The following is a 22,332-nucleotide window of genomic DNA, read 5'->3' on the forward strand; positions in this document are numbered from 1 at the left end:
CAGATGGTGACTTGCTCCTTTTTTAACCAGGCTTTTGTGTAAATGGAGTGTGGCGTGGATCTCTGTATGCTTTTTGACTTTGAGAGTGTGGATCTGTGCTTTTAGGATTTAATAAGTGCTTAATTATGAAACCGTGTGTCATGATGATGATACGGATTTTACTGGCTCTTTAAAGATTTGGGAAGTTCTTGAAAATTTAGTTTGTTCACTGATTTCTGAAACCACCACTATCTTTGTAAAAGGGGCACTTTGGTGTTGATTTTTAATTAAATGGGAGCAGCCGCCACCCTTGAGCGTGGGACTGGACAAAGCAAGATTTTATTACAATCTTTAATTTTTTTGCTTTTTTCTGGTTTTGTTTCTCCACCATTAGGCTTAACTTTCCTGACTGCCCAGGGCATTAAGGTTTCAATGAAACGGAAAGACAAAAGAGCCAAGAGGTGGCTGCAGAAGGGTGAGACTTGGCAAACAGTTCTGTCGAGCTGTCAGAAGCTCACCAGCCCCCAGCACCCAGTTGCCACCCCTGTGCTGGGGGTAACAGCCCCCCCAGGCCTGCAGTGGGACTGCTGGGGCATGTGCTCCCTAACCCATTTTATTCAAGATTAGATGGATTAGTGAAACAGTGTACTGTTGAACCATTTCAATTAATGTGCCTTGTTTAGGCTGGTACAGGTCAAGGAAAAGCCACATGAGCAGCCTGGGCATCGGCAGATCTGAGGCAGCGTAATTTCTGCCACAGGAACTGTGGTGATTTGCGGCGAGGATTAGCTTGGGGGTGGCAGCTTATTACCCTTGGCAGAGCTGGAACCAGGAGAGAACGTCCTTTTACTGCCTAAGAGTGGTTAAACCAATACAGTGTCTTCTGGCTCTTTGAAGTTCATATTCCTGTAACTCATCTGTGAATTTGCTTCTAATTTCACATTATTTCACGAGGCCACAGAGTGGTCTTCCAGGACTCAGCTTTGTAAGCTGGAATGTAATTGAAGATGGTCGTCTCGTATCTCATTTTATGTCCATTCCCCTATCACCTAGTATCCAAGTGCCTTGCCATCTTCCTTTGGGAAAGGGAACTTTTTAACTTTTGAGGTTTGTTCTGTCGCTCATTATTTTCCCAGGTAGGAGGTTGTGTAGGCAGCGCAGTGTGTTTGCTGGCAGAGTTCACAGGTTTAGCAGACTGCTTTAAATTACACTAAAATATACTTTGGTTTCTAAGCCAAAAGGCAAGCTACTTGCAGAATTGTCCAGCTTAACTTTGTCTCCTGCTTGAAGTGTTTCTAAGCTGAATATAATGAAGACCTATTCTAAGAATTCCTAAGGGATCTCTTCACACAGAATCTGGAACTGATCCATGGGTTTCCACACTCTAATCAATGCACCGCCTAATACTGATTTCCTTCAGAAGTCAAAGCGATTTGTTTCCATTCCCTGGAGACTTTGGGTTTTTACCTTTGGCTGCAGTCCTTGAATTAATATGGAAATTGAGAACATCACTTAGGACTGGTCTCACGGGCAAGCAAAACATGCAGTTGCATGGAGCCAGGTATCCTGTGCACGCTCAGGCACCCGGATGGCTGCTCCGACTCCTTTTCTGGCAGCTGGACAACTCACCCAGCTCTTTGCTCATCTCTCTCTAAGCTGCTTTGTCTGAGCAGCAGAACAGCGAGTGACTTATTACTGATCTCTTTTTCTCCCCTTTCTTTTGGCAGCTCCTCCTCATGTCACCCTGGAGTAAAGGTCAGCACAGTTCTTTCTGCAAATTTGCTTGGGCTGGTAAGGTAACAAGGAACTGGTTACAAGCCAGAAAGCAGCTACATGGAAAGCAGCCACCTCTCCCATCCCTAATCCATAGTCACCTATAGGTGACTGTCTGTCAAGCAAAAAGTTTCAGATTTGCAGCTAAAGCCTAAAAGCTTTCTTCTAATCAGCATTTCTGAGCTGCCGATAAGAATGAGCATAACGCTGCCTGTCTGAGGCTTCCTTTCATCATTCGGCAGTGCCAAGGCAGAGCGGCTCTCACTTGCTTTACACCACATAGAACTGGAAATGAAATGCTGGGGAATCAGATGTCAGCATCAGGGTGTTCCGTGTCAGAATCACTCGTGTCAGCCTCAGTGTCACAGAGGCCTGAGGATCTTGTGCTCTCCTCTTCCTCGCCGCCGGCTCTGTGTGCATGCTCCGTGCTGTACACACGTAGATGCAATTGAGCATAAAGAAATACATAGCATCACAAGAGCAAGGGCGCTGGCAGCAGTATGGAGGTCAGCAAAGTCACTCTCTTAAATGACATACGTGATCTTGTGTATTTGTCACAGTGCCAAGGGAGCTGGAACAATGCCCCCCAGGCCCAGAGACATGAGCACGGGCAATGATGTAATCGGTTAGGGTCCTGCTCTGCCTCATTTGGAGGGTAAGGTTCTTGGTGGTGTTAAATGACAATCTGTCCCGAATTTGTCATGCCCATATGTCATCAGTAACAACTTACCAAACACACTTCTCATTTTAGATCCAAGTTTGCATCTGTTCCAAGCAAAACATGTGCCATCTCCCTGTACATTCCTAGCAAGTCTATATTAGACAACACATGAGTAAGATGAAACAGGAAAAAAGTCTTTCTATATTATGGGGAAATTAATCGCAAATCACTGTCATTTTTGCCTGACTTTACGTGAATATAAAACCTCAGCGGAGAAAGCATCTCAAAATACCTCTACCATATTTCAGTGACATATGAAGGTTATTGTAGCTCATGTCCTATCCCTTAGGAGAAACACATTTTCATATGTTTTCCAGAATGTGATGGTAAACAACATATAAGTTGTCCTGGGGGGAAAATCAATAAAAAAGGTATAGAAATTTAGTAACCAGTGGCATCCCAGCAGATGCTCCAGCTCTGGTTCATCCATCTGTGTTTCATTGGTCCATCATACAGGCAAGGGGCATCTTTAAAACTAGGAGCCAGGCTGAGAGCAATCCATCCCTGGCTACCGAGATGCCAGACAGCTGATAGGGTTTATGAGAGGTCGTAGCTTCAAAGGAATCGATTTATAAATGTTTTCTATTTTTAAATATGCAGCTGGACATCCAGTGTGATTTACAGAAGCATCTGACTGGTCTAGATGCTTGATTTTCATTGACTAACAGCCGATGCTTAGGTGCTTTGAGAAATCTCCCTAAGCTGTTCCTCTTCATCTTTAGACACATAAATGCTTTGTAAAGCTGAAACAAAAACTTCAGGGCCTAGTTTTCAAAATCTCAGATCTTATGTGACATCGATAGCCAGATTTCAAAAATGCTCTTTTCTCAGCATCCTGAAGTCTTGCAAATTCTGCAAATCCACTGTCATCATCTGATACATACTTTTTCAGGAATTTTGAACTTCTAATCTGAAAAAAATTAAGCCACATTGCAGAGAAATCTGCAATCCCAGAATATAAACATTTTAACACTAATATTTACAGTTAAACGGTTTTTACAGTTACAGTGATGCAGAACAAAAAACCTTTGAAGAATAATTCTGCTCTAAATAAATATTGTTGGTGCTTTTTTTGCTTAGTCTTACTGATTGCTATATCAAATACACCCACTTTACATTTTAAAATATCTTCTACGAAGTGACAGAACAGGAAAAAAAGTCAAATATGTTTTCCTGTGTTATTGCCAGGAACAAAACTTCTGAAGGCTCTTTAGACTTGTAGGCCTATGCAACCCCGGAGCCTTCAAGGGAGACCCTACGGGAAAATGTAGTAATTCTGCTGTTGTACAAAGCAGTAACAGAAACAAATTTTCATCCTCTTGGATGTGTCAACTCCAGGAGCATGGTAGAGCAAAAGTTTACTTCTAGCATTTAAGTGAGCAGCCACCTCAGACAGCAGCCCTGTTGAACAAGAAGGTGCCATGATGGCTTAGCAGAACAAGACTGCTTTAAAGGGTTGGAATAACCATGCTTTATTTAATATTCAGAACAGATTTGACTGTCCAGATTTTTTTCTAAGAGAAGCTTCTGCTGGGCTCGCACTGAAATTCCAAGTTGCAGAACTGAGGAAGTGTTTAAGATCCAGTTATCATGAAAAAAAGAAAGGAAATGGTGTCCCATAGAAATGCTGACAGTGGTGTAAACATGGTGACATTCCCAAGCGCTGCCTCTGTTACTGATGTTCTTATGTTCCCTTGTATTTACGCTTTGGTGGTACAAGGTCACGCCGTACACTAGCACCACTTTTGGAATTGTTTGCTGATGTGAATATTGACATCTTGTAGAGTTCCTTCTCTTCTTGTTCCTCTTTCCCCATCGTCCCTGCTTCCTGTTAGCATGTCAATGGGAATCAAATTAGGCCAAAAGGATCTGAGGTGATAAAACCCGAGATGAGTTATAATTAAAGTGATGGAACTGTATTGCTGAGCTCCGCTGTGCTTTGAAATATTCTGCCAACTTATTGAAAGTGGATGAAATGTGCTGTGCCAAATTATCTGCTTCCTAAACCACAAATCTTTCTAATAGGAGAGATGCTACGAGTTTCTAGTTGTGTTACAGCGCTATAGTTAGGGCTGCAAACTCCTATTTTTGCATACTTCAGTGACTACTGTGAGAGTTTGTGTGATAAGACTGGGAAGGCAAATTCACATCTTCCCAAATTAGCACCCTCTGTGCACCCATTTTTCTTCTCTTTGTCCCATTTTGTGCAAGACCAGCTGCCCGTGCGAGGGCACACGAGAAGGTGCTATCCGTATGCGTGCAGCGTTCTGCACTGTAGCGCCTCTGAGGATCCACAAATGCTGCAGAATGCCCCATAGCATTAGGGCTACAGTTAGGCCTGGTATATATTTTGTTTGTCTTACTAGAAGTTTACTGGTTTTCTGATGTTTCTTTAAAACTAGCACAAATCCTTTAAAACCAGACAGTATGGTCAGAAAGATCTTGGGGAGAACTTCATAATTCAAGAGAAAGTGAGAAAATTCTCAGAAAGTAAAAAAATCCCAATCGTCATATATTCAAACCCCAAGTTTAGGTTTTAAAATCACAGCAATTCAATTTCATTTTGATAAGATACAAGGATATTTTAAACATTAGTAAGGGCCTAGAATTGGCTTTTTTCAAGATGCTAAGCATGTATAAATCTGACCTGATCCAGTACACAATTTCCTAATTCAGAATAAGCCAAATGCAAGTTAAGCTCAATTATACATGAAAATGACTCAAGGAATGTACAGTTTAAACAATTTTCAATAAATTATGTATGAAATTGAGTCATTCCACCAGGATGTTGTCACAAATGCAACATGTCAAGGACACCACATTAAAAAATTTGTGGGTGAATAAAGAAAATGCAAAATATAATTAACGCTGACTGCCATTAGACTCACATTTTTCTGCCTGGTTAAAATTTAACCCAAATAAATGAAAAATAATTGAAAAAAATCTCCCAGCAACCTGAAACCTCTTCCTAAGCTTTGTACACTTGCTGCAGTTTTCTTCCCGTAGTTGAGTTGACTCCAGACAGATAATAGCTGTGAAGGTTCCAGCAGGTAAATACGGCATTTCCATAACGGTCCCAGTAGGGAGATGTAAAGAATATAGCACAATAACGGTCGGGCGAATGGAGTAGTCACGACCCCAGCTCTTCTCACGCTGCCAGCGCTGCCCGAGGCAGACCGAGTGTTCTCCAGACCAGCTCACACACCCAGGTACCTGTTCCCACCCAACCCTGCCCCTTGCAGTAAGATTTAGCTCCGCTCAATTCAAAAGCAGCAAGGGTGATTGCACTCGCACCTCTTTTATAGACAGGTTTATCCGTGCGACTCCTGGCACACGCGAGAGGGGAAGAAAAGAGGTTTGTGGCAGAAACAAACCACTCGCAGCTAGGACGAGCTGCAGCCTAATTAAACTTAACCATCCCCAAGTGTTTTCTTGAGAATAGTTACTCAAAATTACCTAAACTAATCCACTTTCTTAAACCCCCCTGAGGCTTTGTTTTCCTCTCGCTTATTAGGATTTTACCTTTCTGATACCGCTGACTGTGATAATGGTGCTTTTGATTTATGCTGAGGAATCTGTGCGTAGAATTTGGCCCCTAGGCATTAAGACAGAAGTGCTCATCTTTATAGAGCTCTTCAGCCTGAGAAATGTTTTTGCCCCTTGCCCACTAACATCAATCCCAGCACTCCCCATCTGCCTGCAAGCCAGCTGCAAGCTGAGCTGTTCATTAAATTTTTTGAGAAACACCAAAGCTAGACCCTGGAAACAAAAGTTCACAGTGACTTGAGCAGCGGATTCAAGGCCTCAGAAAGAAAATGAAAAAAACTTTCTTGCTAATGAGAAAACATAATCTTCTATTTATATAACTCTTTTTTATTCTAGAGAACCTCATCAGTTTGGGCTTGACCTTCTCTTTCTCCCCATTTGTTCACCACTTATGTATTTTCTATGCAGTGTCGCACAATTAAGGGGATTGTAAAAGCAGAATTAGGCCCTTTATAAGAGAGTAGCTATCTGACTATAGATGAGTAATAATCTCCCACTTAACAAAAGCCTTGGAGAGGGCGAAAGAGCACTGCAGTGTTGTGTAACGACTGTCACAGCCGAGTTCAGGAGAGGAAGGGGAGGAGATCCCAAATGGAAAAGGGAGAATTTAGGTGCAGAGATAAAATGAAATTAGAAAAACAGTTTGCCTGTGCTGGCATTTCAATATGGGAATGTAATAAGAGCTCAGTGGAAGTTTTCTGGAGGAATATGTTTCCTTTGGAAAATGCTGATAATGTCAAAACGTAAATGTTTGGCTGGACCATGGACTGTGGCAGCGCCCTCCCCAGAAACCAGGCAAGGGAGGGGAATCTGCCAGGTCTTGGGCACCCTGCCCCAGCGCAGCTCTTGGATCTCACGCCCTGCATTGCCCAGGCCAGAGCTTACCCTTTGCCTAGCTGGTTTTTTTTCCCTGAATTGTAGGCACAGAACAACTAACCGCTCTGCATGCCAGCATACAGAGTTATCCATGCCTCCCCTTTTCAAGCCACTGCTAAAAAACAACTTAGGTCTTTGCAGCATGGTGGCAGAACTCTATCTCCACATCATCACTGCATCCCAACGCATTGCGTGTGCCTCTGCCATGTAGTCCCAAGCAGGTGGGACTTATCCTGTGCCACACGCTGTGATGCACATCCCACATGATCCCCCCCATCTCCCATTCTGTGTTCTTGGGAGCAAACTGAGTTGGTCTGACTCTGAAGAAGACATGGAGGGGCTGGAGCGTGTCCAGAGAAGGGCAGCGGAGCTGGGTAGGGGTCTGGAGCCCCAGGCTGCTGGGGAGCGGCTGGGGGAGCTGGGGGGGTTCAGCCTGGAGCAGAGGAGGCTGAGGGGAGCCCTCATCGCTCCCTACAAGTGCCTGAGAGGAGGGGGGAGCCGGGGGGGTCGGGCTCTGCTCCCAGGGAAGGGGCGATGGGACGAGGGGAAATGGCCTCAAGTTGTGCCAGGGCAGGGTGAGGTTGGCCATGGGGAACAATTCCTTCCCCTTGGGGCTGATTCTAACTGCTGGCCTGGTGTCTCATAGAGATGGGCCAGGCAGCTGCTTCTCAGTTAATAAAAGGTTTACAGGAATTTCCCCCTGTTTTTCTAAAATAATAATAATTTTAAAAATCCAGTTAGTCGTCACAAGAAATGTTGAAATTTCTGTTTTCGTTATGAAATGGGATTTTTTTTCCCCAAAATTAAAAAAAGGATTTTCTGCAAGAATTATTGCTTTGGTCTAATAGCACAAAATTGAGCTTTTCTCTATTTTTCTAACACTGGAGTCTTCAGACTTTTGGTCTTTACAAAAATGTCAGGCACCTTGGCCATGCGTGTGTTTTATTTAACTTTAGGAGTAGATTACAGTTTTTATGAAGCCTGATGGATGCATATACTTTGCCCTTGACCACCTGTTTCATTTCGTCGGTATTCCCATCATTTTTCCATGGTTTGATGAACATACTTATTCACAGCCTTATTTTTACCGCAGAATTGCACTGGTATAATTTAAAATATGAATTTAATCTAATATGGTTAAACTAGTGCAGATAAACTTAGGTTTCTTTTAGTTCAGTTTCAGTGGTTTGGGTTTTTTTTTCATTTTATGTGAAATTGTTAGCAACATTTTAATCTAGGTGGCAACAAGCGACTTTTCTCACTAAAATAACAGGGTACGTGAAATCTTTTGCACTGATGTAAGTACACTGGTAGGGAATCTGGTTTGCCTTATATGAACGCTACTGTCTCACATAATTGTCCGATGTGCGCCAAAAAATGTAAAGGTACCTATAGATTTCCTTGCTTCTGTTGAAGGATCTATTTGCAAACATTTGGCACTGGAGAATAATACAGGCTATTAATAACACAGACAGGAGAATAATACAATAATATAACAATAAAAAGGCTATTTTAGCTGCTTGGCAGCCCCTGGTCTGTTTAGCAGGGTCTGAGTAGTCGTATAAAGGCTGTGTTTTTCAAACATACGCGGCAATGGCCTTCTGGTGCCTTTCCTGAGCCACACGAGCCGTGGCTGAGCACCACGTTCTGCCCTCAGACTGTGGGTTGATGCAGAGGTACTGCTGCTCACATCTACGTTAACAGTTCCTCTCCAATATTTGTGAAGGACCCTTGATGCTCTCCTCGTTGCGCTGTTACGGCTGTGCTTTGGTGGTTACGGGGTCTGGCAACTGAGAACGCAGTGCGGGAGGGGAAGGGAAAGCAGTTGTGACCCCCATCGGTTTATGGGCTGGGTTCTGTTCTTGAGCACCCCTGAACCCATACAGTTTGCACATGTAGAATGAACACTTTGTAGGAAAAAACATGAGATGAGAGACAGAAGAAGGATAAACACAGACATGCATCCAATAAACTAAATTTTTCTATTTGTCAGCTGAATATAGCTGCATCCCACAAAATTCAGCCTCTGCTTAATGTGATTCTCTGCTACCTTGATCAAAACCACAGGAATGTACAGAAGAGAATACAACTCCTTCCCTGCACCCCCTGATATTTTGATCGGCTTTGATCTCTGAGGCGGCTGTTACTTGAAAACTCTAAGAAATAGCTATGTAATTAATAGCAAGGGAGCCAAAATTGTGACACTCTTAAGATGCAAGAAAGGACTTTTTATAACAAAAAGGACTATAATTTTACCTCTTCAAGGCAAACACTAATATTTACTAATTTTATATAACATACTTAGCACATTGTGTTCCTCTACCTAGTTAAGGATGATCACTTTCCATGGCAGTTTCCATGCTCATTTTGAGTATTTGGGTACTTCAGGAACCTCAATTTGATTTTCAGGTTACGAATGGACATGAATATCGGTCATTTCTCTTTGGAACTCTTCAACACATCAAGCTGTTGCAAAGGCTTTGAAATCTGCTCTTTTCACCAAGATTTCTGACCCACGGGAGGATTTTGGGCAAGTGGCTTCACCTCTGTGTACCTCAGTTTCCCCATCTAGAAATTGAGGATAATCGTGTTTCTGTCTAGCACTTTCAGACCCACTGATTGCAAGTGCTGTATCAGAACAGCGCTAGTTTTGTAAGAATTTGGTTTGTGCAGTGCCTCCATCTTGATAATCAGAACAGTTTGGGTTTAATTCAAAGTGATAAGAAGAGCCTTAAATGAAACAGGGCGGTTTGTGGATATACGAGATTAATTTTTTTCTTATATAATTCTTTTCCATATGAATGTATACGTTTCTTTGGGTATTTATTGTATACAAAGTCTTGCTGAGAAGTTCAGAGCTCTCACTTCCCTTAACTGTAAATTATTGCTCGGTGCACAGGTCAGAGGTTGTGCTGCACTGAGAAGCATCCCACAATATTCTTAGAAGCCCGTTTTTAATCATGCAGAGCATTGACAATATTTTTAATATTTTTAAAGGTGCAGAGTATCCAAAAAACCAGATTAAAAATTATTATTATATAATAATTATATTCTGTGTCTCCAGCAGGCAATAATGCCAGTCAAATTCTAGCCCTGAGTCGGGTAAGGTTTACTCTGTCCCTCTTCACAGTCAGTGGAGAGGGAATTTCTGACTGTAATCACGTCTGAGGAGCTGGGCTCCTGTTGAGGGTTTGCTCATGAGCACCCTGTTGAGGGCGCGAGCTCTTGTCATTCGCATCTTTGCCTGCTTTTCACGGCTGGGGAGCCAGCATTAACAAGGCTGTTCTGGAGCTAAACCGTGCCCTGGTGACACTGGACGGAAGAAGAACAGCAGCAGTGGGGTGGCAGGGCCCCTTTGGCAGCCTTAGGCTTCGCTGATCCATCGGCAGAGCCTTGGAGAGCCGGCAGCCAGGACAGCGTCTGGCTCTTTATCCCTATACGATGATTTCTCATCATCATCATCTTTGGCATGTTTTAGTTTGGGCCTTGTTAGATACAGGATTCCAAGCACGATGCATTAGAGCCCAGGCATAGAAGCCTGTGCAATTAATAGTAGATCTATAAATGTCACTGGCTGGTGTCTCCATTGCTGAGGCACACAAAAGGCTGCTCTGAAGTCTGGACTCCTTAAAGCACAAAATCAGTGAGTAAAATTGTTTAAAAAATACACGTCTGTAGAGCTTTAGGTCCTCAGGCTTCTCTCTGGAGTAAAATGCATTAGTTCCCTGGAGAACTGTGGGAAATTACAACTGCTGGTCTAATTTTCCCAATAAAAGAAAATTTAAAAGCCCTCAGCAAGCACTCAGGAAATGGCACTTTGCATTTGCTGCTTAATCATGATAAAAATATTTATTCAGTGGAAGAATAACTGGAAGACAACATTTGAAGGGCTTTTGTATAGATTTTTTCCACCCAAACTTATGTCAGACATAGGCCAATCACTGGAAATGCACGTTCCAAAAACCTTTCCAAAAAGTTCAAGGAAACTCTTCTTTGAGAAACAGGGAAGTTCTGGGTTGGATTTTCTTTTTTTTTTTTTTTAATGATAGCTGTTTCCATTGTGGCATTTGAAAGGTCAGAAGTGCCATTAATGGTTTGTAAAGATGAACTGGCCAGTGACTCAAATGGCTCCCGAATTCGCTGTTCCGGGAAACAGCAGGCTGAGGAACGCTGCCGAGTCTGTCAAGAGTTCTGCCGTTTGATCTGCTGCCTGGTACAATCTCCAGGCACTATGCCCTGCTCTAACCTGTTTCTGGCTATTTGTAGTTAAAGCTATTTTTGAGTCAGGCAGCAATTATATATTGTGCTTTCCCTTTGCTACAAATCTAATTAAAATAATACTGGTACAGGAGCTATAGTTACGTATTTGTTTTTCTTGGAAAAATGTTTGCCTTGGCTGAAATCGGGGTTACATGGAGGCCACCGTGTGCCAAATTTCAACCCCACTTTGCCATCTGATACCATCCTTCCGAGATTGTCTTTTCTCAAATGTTTTTCTTTGTCTCTAAGCCACAGGCCTTAAATTCAGAGGCGAGCTGAAATAACCACTGGCTGAAAAAGTTATAGGTGATACAGATATCCACTGAAGCTGGACGTCAGGGAGAACATGCAGGTTATACAGAAAGGAGCGCCAAATCATATGTCATTAGGTACATTTACAGTTTCCTGTAAATGTTTTGAAAAATATAATTGTGGACTGATGCATTTGGGCTAAATGCATGGTTGCCCTGTGTCGTGACTTCAGTACTGTTTGCTATAGTGCAGTTCTGACCTTCCTATATCACTATGATCAGAAAACTTGCGGGGAGTGACGTAGCTTTCAGAATTCATGGAGGTTTCAGCATGCTCTGCAGAACACTGCAAAATACGTTCAGGGGACGGTCACACGAGAACGCAGGCACCGTTCCTTGCCAATATGGGCCTGTTCAACATATCCCTTAAATGTGTGCTGGGCTCAGGGGCTTACAGATTACATTGTCATATATCCTGATCTCTCCTGATTTCTTTTGCTTGTATGTGGTGCACTCTGTAGGTTCTCTTGTTACATCTGAGATTGGATATTAGGAAAAATTCCTTCCCTGAAAGGGCTGTCAGGCACTGGAAGGGGCTGCCCAGGGAAGGGGTCGAGTCCCCACCCCTGGGGGGATTTAACAGCCGGGCAGAGGCGGTGCTGAGGGCCAGGGTTTGGGGGTGGGATGGCAGGGGTAGGGGAATGGTTGGGCTGGGGGAGCTTAAAGGGCTTTTCCAACCTGAACGATTCTGTGATTCTGTGATCTGACTGAAAGAAGTGCAACAGCAGAAGAGGGTGCCAGCCAAGCGAGAACTTCCCATGCTCAGGCATCACGAAGGGTACATCTATACCACACGGTGGAATTGATAGCAGGGTAACTTCTTCAATGCAATTTTCCTGAACTAATAAGCCTGCTGGTGAAGCTGGTGGTGTTAACTCAGATTTGGCACTAGACCAAAGCAGGTACATTGCTGTCAGGACCTCAGAGGTGTGTGCAGTGTCTGAATGTCCTAGCGGTGGTCAGCAGTAGTGCTGGGTTCTCCCCATGGTGTGCCTATTGCCATGGAATGCTGCCCACAGGATTTTTGTGTAAAAGGTGTAACACAGCTGGAAGACATATCGTAGATCAGGCTGTATATTGATGTGTAGGTTGAATTGTGTTACAGCCCAAACACCTCATCAAACTGAAGCTGAATCCCCTATCAAGCCGTAAATGAAGGCAGGTGTTCCTGAGGGGATGGGGTGACACCATCAACCAGAGGTATGGTCAGATACCCAGTCCAGCTCCACAGCCCACCAGCATCATCCCATCGCCCCCAGCTCCGTGTACCCCATCAGCACTTGCCATGCCCTGGGCTGGGCTTTCTGTGCGGCACCGCTTAGAGGCACAGCGCAGGAGATCACCGGTCATTTTTCTCCCCTGTGGTTTGGCACAAACAAATAGTAGCTGGAACTAAAGTGGTTAGCATGGGTTTATTAACTTTGAGGAAAAAAATCATAAAAGGGTAAATTGAAATTAACTGGGTTGAACAGAGGGTAAATTAATAGGATTATACAAGGGTCACAAAAAGAGAGGACTTTCTGCTATTCTGTGACCTTTTGTGAGGACACGCTTGAGGAAACACAGGAGACAGAAGAGAGTCTGAGCTCTAGCTAAATAGCAATAACCGTATGTTTTTCACAGGTGCTGTAAGCCCTGAACAGTGGGATTTTGCTACATGATGTCTTACTTGTCTAAATTCAAAACAGGACTTAGACTAAGGCCAGAAAGATGCAGGTGGCTATGGGCTCTGCTTCCAAAAGCTCGATGGCATCTCATTTGCTCTGGCTGGAATGCAAAAGGAAAATTTTTTCTCAACAGACAACAGATCTAAGAATAACTCCCTGAAACAGACTTTCAGGCTTCTTTTGTATGTACACATTAAACAGAAGTAATTCTGTGACTGCTGAGACAAATTTTGTTATTAGGCACTTGCAGGAAGTTCTCGACGATTTCAGTTCACCATCGAGGGCAGCCGATACCGTGGTTGCGTAGCATGTTATAGCAATGTCTAGGGCTGCAAGCTGGCGTGAGCTATTGCTGGGGGCAGCACTTGCTGCAGTACCTACCATATTACTGGAAACTGATTGAAATAATTTTGAGTATGAAATACAAGATTATGATCTGTGCAGTGAATCGTACTAATTTTCGTTAAAATATCTGTGCATATAAACACCAAAACTGCAATTGTCTCCATTCCTGGAATACGATTCAATTGATATGATACCTTTTAATGTAAGCCAAGCAGTTGTGTATTTCCGAAAGCTAATGGTGAGTCAAGAGTAACATCAAGATCCAGTTTGATAAGTGGGCAGATGCTGGGTTACAACACGGTGACTAATTGTACAATAAAGATCACTGGTAGCTCTTGGGAAAATGCGGTCACTAATAACCCAGACAAAGAAGTAACTCCCATGGGTAATGAAACCTCCCGACCGTGCTTTGGGTGTGCTCTGGATGAGTTACGAAAAAAATGATAGAAAGCAACTGGGAAATAATCTGTTTCTTGGAAGTCTTAAAAACTTGATGAATGCAACCTGAAGATGAATCCAAGACAGATTTCCCACAGGAACCTTTGCACGCCAGTAAGATACTGGTGTGGGGGAAGTTTTTGCTGATGCTACCACAGTGTGTTCGTATGATGCCAAGACTGAGTTATACCTTTACATTCACATTATTATTAAATTAAGTATGTAAAAATCGACGCAATTATATCCAAAATCATTTTGGCTGACTAGCATGGAGTAGCACAAACGTACACCACCTTTCTGTTGGGCTTGTGTTCTAGGACAGATGGACAGACCATTTCCACTGACAGAATCCTTTTAGTTTTCAAGTGCACTTTGTCCTGTAGAAATGTCCTCTGGTGTGCGTGGTTTGTTTTTTTTTTTAATGTCAATATGGGAGAACAGTGTGTGCCTGGGAGCAAATAATGACTCTAAGATGATTAACACGTTATTATTAAGTATGGGATAATCGCTATCCTGTCAAAGTGTCAGTGCGTGCATTTCATCAGCCCCCACGTGACTGCGGCTCCTGCGCTGAACTCCCAGTGGCTTTCTTTGATCTAAGGAGAATATTTTTCATGGTCAGCTGCTGAATGTGACCCCTTCGTGCAAACCGCATAGAGAAAACAAAGGTGGAGAAACACTACTAAGTCACCCCAAAAATAATACTTTTTGTACCAGCTAACTTTTCAGATAGCAACATAGTGGAGGGACCAGTTATAGTGAGCAAGCTGAGGCATAAGAAAGTGCGAAATTCTCAAGAAATACAGCTAATTCGGCTCTTCAGGCTGGCTGATGAGTCACGTACAAGGCACCTGCACGGTGCAATGGACCCAGACCGTATGCTACGGCTGCTTTTGCTTTGGTCAAAGTGCAAAGCCCAAGCTTGTGCCGGGGCCTTCAGTACGTGCCCTCCTGGAGTTTAGCTGGCCAAGTTAAGGGGTTTAGTGGGCTGAGCTCAAGATCAGCTCCTTTGCTGACCAAAACTACTGTAAAGAAAACTGGAAGTGAGGGCCTGCCCCTCCTTTCCCTTGGGAGTTACTGTTAAGCTGAGGGTTTACTATTGCCTTCCCCGTGTTACTCTGCAGTCGCAGTGCAGCTGTGTCTGTGCCAGGCTCTGACCTCCAAACCTGGCCCTGGCCCCAGACCCACTGGGCGATCACCGGGCTGCGCCTGACCCCAATGGCTGTGCCCAGCCCCGGCCCTGACCCCGACTCGCCACTCCGCGTCCCGGTGGGGTCCCTGGTCCCCGCGGCCTCCTTGTCGTGCTCACCACCCCGCTCACCTTCCCTTCCACGCACGGGTCGCCCCTGCTGCCCTCCAACTGCCACTTTACTGATTCCGTGTATCTCAGGAACTGAGTTAACTCTGCTTGCTTTGAGGGTTCACAATAAAATACGTGGACTTCTATGATAATTGCTTTCCAAGGTCCAGCACGTTGCACAGCCAACAACTGAAGTCAAATTTTTAAGTGACGGTGTATTTTGCCCAAACAGATGAGACTGAAGGCAGACAGAGCTACCCTGTGAAGCGGTACATTCAAACTACAGCTCACCTGCTGATAGACTTTAGTTTCTACCATCCCGCTGCTGTGTCTTTTCAGCTGTGAGAGCCACTGCACGAAAGAAGACAACAGTGGCTTCCTCTGCTGAAAAATTCATATAGTTTGGTTTTTGGGTTTTGCCAGGGAGACGGCATTTAATCACGAAGATGTGTCATGCTGCTAAGCTGCATGACGGCTTGATGCACCAAGGGATGCTCCCCACTGAAAATGTAAACTATTTATGTTGTATATCTTTCTACCTAAGGAGTCTACAGATTTTCGCTAGTAAGGGCTTTCCTTTTTTCCAGCTAAATTTCAAAAAAGTGTCTGCATTTCTGTTCTGGTATCAGTGATGCTGAACAGCTGTCGTACTCTTAGCTTACTTTACAATATATTTTTCTTCTCCATGATCATTATTTTAAAGCATGAAGGCAATAATATGTTTTCCCTGTGAAAAAAAGATCTGTATATCACACTAGCCAAGCAGCCGCTTTCTCCTGCTCTTTCTGGTTTCTAGCACAGCTCTTAAAGAGACCAAATGACTGTTCAAGGCAATTGCTGAAGCAGAATACAGAGGATTATGGCCCATTTCAGGTACCAACAGGAACCTAATGCTGCTCAGAGTCTGAAGTTGCAATATATTAGACTTCTCTTTACAGCCCATGTTACAGTTTGATACCTCCACCTGCCCCTACCGAAGATACTACGTACCTTAACCTGCTTTTTCCCTATAATTTCCCTGTCCTCTACCCTCCTTTCACTATTATTGGGGGGCGGGTGGGGTGGGGTGGGGGTGTTGACAGCACTTTGCAAGAAATTATTTTTCACAGACTTGAGATAGTTTCTGACCACCTGATACTGTAAATCATTTCATACTTTTCCTTTTATCTTGGCCCTCGATGCCAAAATGACCCTTGCAGTCCAGGGAAAGCCCCTTCTCACATTTTGAAACTCCCAAACCTCTTCTGGATTGCAGGAGCCAAAATGCTGTTTGGATGCCGTACGTTATTTGAATTCACTGATTTTGAAGAACTGTTCCTTGCATTTTTGAGATGGACTCTGTGATTATGCCTGACGCAAGGCAGACTTTTCCAATCTTAGAGAAGCAAAGCGCTAAATTTGCATTATGAGATTAAAAACCAGGTTAGAGAAGTGAAAGATAAAAAATAATGGAACACTGCATTGAAGGGCCTGACAATAATCTGTTTCCCTAGCTGTCACTTAAATTTCTCAGAGGCAATTCTGGCGGCGGGAGCCGACCAGGCAGTTCGTCGGCTTGCAGTGTTACTTTTCAAGACCAACCTCCTCCTGGACTAGGAACCTTCTGTTTGAACTTTTGGTTGCATCTACACTACCCAGCATTAACCAAGCCTCACAGCATGTCTGGAAGTGCGACTTCACTTCCTTCCAACTTCTCAACTGAAGGAAAGATTGTGTTGTGACTTTAGCTGCCAATACCTTTAGAAGCAGAATTTGGTATCGGTGTCATAGAACACGCTACAGAAGACAGATGAATGGAATGCATAATTTTCATTTCAGTTTGTCTCTGCTTTTGATTTGGGACACTATATAGGAGGTTGTTTGGTTGGGTTTTTTAAGAGAGAAATTCTGGCCCTTGCTGTACTTTCGACACGGGTCCCGTACTTCCACTCCAAGTCTGTGACTGTTACCCGCACGCACACGCATCTTCCTTTCACAGCAGTATGATTTTTTCACATTGCAAGCTACCTCCTCTTTTTTGTTATTTCTGCTTTAGATTTTCATTTGTTTCAGAGCTTTTGTTCCCTGTGACGATGTATTTGAGTTCAACTGCCTTTCTAAGAGAGGAATCTGGAGGAAACCAACAGATGTGCAGTACTGACATTTCAACAGCCCCTGCCAAACCGTGTCTGGACTTTGACACTTGATTGCGCGGATGTGTTGTGATTAATGCCTTCCTAATTGCAGACAGAACTGCAAGCACAGAAAGTTTAATGACTAATTTCTGACTTTCATGCTTGACCTGAAACCTGCTGAAGTCAGCAGGAGCCCTCGAAGTCTTCATCCAAAACCCATCAGAGGCACGGAACTTCCCATTATTAACGCCGGCAGTTGGTTCTGTCTCAGCCTTTGTGACTCGTTCATGGAGCCAAAAGGCAAACTGGAACACCAGGCAACAGGCAGTACTTGCAGATTTTAAAAGTTTTATGATATGAATTGGAAACCTCTAATAATACATTATAAACTAAGGATGATTATGAAGTTCAGAGCAGATACAATTTTATTATTTTTTTTTCAGGGCTTGTTAATTTACTTGCAAACCAGGCCAGCTTTCTGGATTTAACACTGTGAGGAACCCACCAAATGTTTAAACAAACAAATACCATGCACATACACCAGTTTGGCATTTCACTATTCCAGTTGGCCTCTGCCTTTGGTTGTTGATTGGAAAAACAAACCCATCTGTCAGGAGATTAATGAACACGTGAGGGTCGCTAAAGACAGCTCTCAGTTACTGCGGCTACACCATCCAGATAATACTGGAAGTAACTTCTCTTTCTATTTGCAAAAATTTTGTTAATCACTGTATTTCCAGGCAATTCTTACTGAGATAAAAATTAATTGGAAATCGTATCAGACCAACTCAGCTTCTCAGCTTTAATGGGAGTTTCACCTGCTTAGGACAAAACTCATTTCTTGGTACTTTTTATTCTTTTTAAATAAAGGTATGCTCATGCATTAAATGGGAGCAAACATGGAGATTATCTCCATTGTGAAGCTGCCAACTTTAACTCCTCAGGAGTTAATTAGAACAGATTTTAACTTTTCAATTTTAATGTAGTTTAAATAGTGACAACTTTTTCAGAAGCTAAGAGACTGTTAATTTGTTTGTGGCAATGGTTACATGCCTGGTTCCTTGTGGGCAATTAAGAAAACAACTTCTGATATTTGTTAATTGCTCTTTAGCCAGTATTCATTACCCATGCTGCACAAGTGCAATGTTAGAGCAACTGACCAGGAGACACAAAAAGAAGTAGGTTTTTTTTACCAGGAATAGAACTCCAACTGGTTTAGATTCTCAAAATACTTCAGAGACTTCTTTGAAACACCTCCGGAAAGGTCACACACGTGACACGGCAATTTAGAGAGATGGCAATTGCTGGAGAAAGAATTTTACCATGAAAACATAAATACTGTTCTGCTATGGTTAAGAGATAATAATTAAGAGTAGTGACACACTTAAACATCTCCTCATAGTGCTTGCAGACTTGGGATCACGTATTCTTACTGTATTTTGCTATATGCTGGAAATATAATTTTGGGTTGTAAGTAATGATCTATTCTGCTGATGGGAAAGTTGCGCTGCTGACCGTAAGCTGCAATGACTTACTCTCAAACTCAGAAACCAGGATGCCTCTCCCTTGCTACAGAGCAGTAGGTACTATCAGTCTGTGGAGTGTTAGAAGCTGGAAAATTCATTAAAAACCCACAAACCCCCATCTGCTCGGCATACCTCCTGCTGAGTCCCTCATGCATCCCAGGAATGGGCTCTGCAGGCAGCATTTCTGGATAAGCTGCAAGCTGTACAGGTGGGTGTTTACATACTCTCTGTGTCGTGATTACCGCAGAGCTGCCTGACTGGTGTCCCTGTCAAATAGGCAAACCTTTATTCACCGCAGCCTGGTTTTTCGTATTTAGGTAAAAAAAAGTCAATGCTGGTGTTTCCTTCAGTAACATTTCCAGTCTCCCCTGAAACCTTTAAACACTTGTCACCAACCTGCAGGCACAAAACGCTGCAGTAAGTGCAGCAGCGGTAACCCCGAGCGCCGTAGGCAGGCTCAGCACTGCCTGCAGCCTGGCAGAGATCACAGAAGCCAGAGCGGGTCCTCAGGTGACATTTCTTAACCATTATTTCTGTTGTATTCCAACAGGGTCCAATTGCTGATTTGGAGCCCGGGCAGTTTCCACAGTCCAGCTTTGCATATTTATTACATGCGACCCACTATTCCAGAAATCGGAGCAGCGCGAAGGTCCGTGCCACCATAATCAGCGCGAAGGTCTGTGCCACCATAATCAGCGCAAAGGTCCGTGCCACCATAAGCAGCACTCAGCCTCTCTCCAGGTGAGTCTACAGGTCACCGATACCGCGCTCGCTTACACAGGCTGTGCCGAAGTTGGACTTAACGATGAACTTGTTGAGAAGGGAAATGCTTGAATGGGCATGGCTTGGGTTGTTCCACCACCCCGAGGTTGGTGTTGTTTTCACACCTCCTCTGTCGTATTTGGTGGTTATGCCTGCAGACAGGAAGTTTTCCTCAAAGTGGAGCTACTAACTGGCTCGCAATTACTCTGTGCTGAACTTCCCTTCATCTCTCTTGAGCTAAAATAGTATCTTGGCTATCGTGTCATCTTTGAACAATCCCTTTGCTGCTTCACAAATTAACAGAAAGTCTGGGCAGCAGGACTGCTTTTGGCAGGATTTGCCAAAAATCTGACAACACAGCTGGAAGTATAGCTCTTCACGTCAATGCTCATTAGTACTATGAGTTTCATCTTCCTTTGCCCAAAGACCATGTTTAGTTGAGCATTTCACTCCCATTTGTAATAGGCTAAAATTTATCTCAAATCTGCCCAAACTTTGCCAAAAATAATACTTTGACAAGCATGATCTTGGAGGATCTAACCTTTTTGTCAGTGATAAAATGCAGTCCTTGACACAAAATCCTTCCCTCTGTGTGATTTTCTGGTAAGCTTTAGCAGAGATATTGGATTCTTGGGAACGTTTGAAAAGCAGCTTGACCTTGTTGCGTTCAAACTGTGCTTACTGGAGTTTGACGAAAACCTGCTTAGTATTTCACATACCCACTTTGAAATTCTATCATGCCCACCAGTTTTGGGGTCATTCAGGGGCTCTATCACTGTGAGTTTGACCCCGGGTTCAAAGCTGGCTTGGTGTGAATGCACAGGCTTTGTATTGTGGACGATGGATTTGAGGAGCTGCCTTTCATCATGCATTGCCCTAAACTGTCAGAAAATTTACATCAAACTCATCCAGACACGTCTGGTTTCAGAGCAGGGGCGATGGCTTGGCTCGTATCCCTTTCTCCTGCAGAATCGGGACGCTTCCTGCCCACCCTCTTTGGTTATTTAGCACGTGGGATGAAGCAGGATTCAGCCAGGCAGTTCCCAAGTCAACGGAACAGAGGATTAATGCCGCCGTAGCACAGGGAGCGTGCCCCCCGCTCAGGCCCGGGGTCCCTTACGCTGCGTGTACACCCCTGGCTTTATCCCACACCATTCCATTCAGCATTGTCCCTGCCTGAACGGTGGTGGCTGCTATATCCTTTTATCAAAAATATTTCCTATTGGGTAACTGAAGTAAAACAAGCAAAAATTGAAAAGAAAAAAAAAAAAGTAATAATCCGCCACTGAAAACACGCAGATATTTTTAAAAGCGCCGTGGATATCCAGGCAGAATCCCATGAGAGCAGGGGCTGGCGAAGGCTGGTGCGTGCCCTGAGCGAGGTGGAACGACGCACAATCTGCTGTAGCCTCGCTTTGCTTCCCAGTTCATTACTGCAGCCTGAAAAATAGGGAGGAAAATGACAAGTTCGTGCTTGCATACCCTGCTCTGGCAAAGCTATTTCTGAAGATGGAATTATTTGGAGTATTGTAGTTTGTTTCATTAAGGTAACATCAGAATTTGTTGGGCCCAGTTAAAGAAAGGATCAGTTTGAATGTGAAGTTAACCCTCACGTTCAGGGGCAACTCATCTGCATTCCGTGTGTTAATATACTGAATTTCCTAAAATGCAATTGATTTCTACTCCTAGAAGAAGACATCTGTAAGAAGAGTCCGTAACTATAGGTGGTTCAGCTTTCGCCATGATTTTTTGCTGGTGAGTCCAGAAGCCACAACCCATTTTAAGTATTTATTCACGTTGTCTCCTTGCACGTTGCAAGCGTGTGTATCTGCAGATCAGACTGGAGAAATGCTTACACAAGCACAGTTTGTGCTTCAAACAACTTCTTTTTTATTGCAAGCTCTTTGTATTTGCTAAGCAACACAAATTAACTCTTCCTCGAAACACCATCCCCTCAAATAACACTGCCACTGCTTGCAGTTGTGCAAGACCGCTCAGGACGCTGCCCTTGCAGCGTGACTCATCCAGGAACGGCTCCCTTTCCACACCGGGGCTTTGCAGGTGCATTAACCTTTCCACCTGCCTCTAATCAGTTTTAACATCTAGAAATTTCCATCTAGTGTTCATGGGGTTTTTTTTCCACCATGGTAACCAGAAATCTAAGTACACACCTGGTCTTACACGGATCAGGAAGACTTTAAATCAAAATCCTGATGGCTGTTCAGTACACAGTAAGTGTTACGCCTCCTTTATCTGTTGTTATATTAAAAAAGGGGGCATGAAATGAAAATAAAATATAAATTTGCCCTTCTAGCGTCTTCCCCAAGTCTGCTATACCAGCGATATCCCTGCAGCTTTGAACTGAGCTTCTGAGACCGGCGCCTTCGGTCCCATCCCTGCCCTCTCCGTCACGCTGCTTCCTAGAGGAGCTCGTGTCACGGATCTGCTGACAGCCAGACTGCTATTTTTTCCTCAACGCTGTACATTCTTCGGCGTTCTGCAGTTCTGCACTGAGGGTCGAAGTGACATTATGCTCTTTGCAGTGGGGTTTCTTTTCCTCCCCCCCCTCTCCCCCCTTAGAAGTAATTATTAAATGCAACGCCGGGGCAAATTATTCTTGGGGACTGAAAACTGCGATATTTGTAACAGGCTGGGATTAATTCCAGCTGGTCTCATTAGCTCCAGGGGTGATGAGCACAAGGGGCCTCCCGCCG

At 43.8% G+C, this 22,332-nt stretch overlaps 1 protein-coding gene across 1 annotated transcript in view; it reads left to right on the top strand.

Moving 5' to 3' along the window:
• Positions 1-22,332, top strand: part of TTC14 (tetratricopeptide repeat domain 14) — a 38,482-nt gene that overhangs the window by 5,965 nt on the left and 10,185 nt on the right. Inside the window, exon 2 of the mRNA XM_009642974.2 lies at positions 19,407-19,597. Coding sequence (XP_009641269.1) covers positions 19,407-19,597 — 191 coding nt within the window. The remainder of the gene's footprint in view (positions 1-19,406; positions 19,598-22,332) is intronic.

This window comes from Egretta garzetta, unplaced genomic scaffold (genome assembly GCF_000687185.1).
Source record: "Egretta garzetta isolate BGI_Z169 unplaced genomic scaffold, ASM68718v1 scaffold637, whole genome shotgun sequence".
NCBI classification, from domain to species: domain Eukaryota; kingdom Metazoa; phylum Chordata; class Aves; order Pelecaniformes; family Ardeidae; genus Egretta; species Egretta garzetta.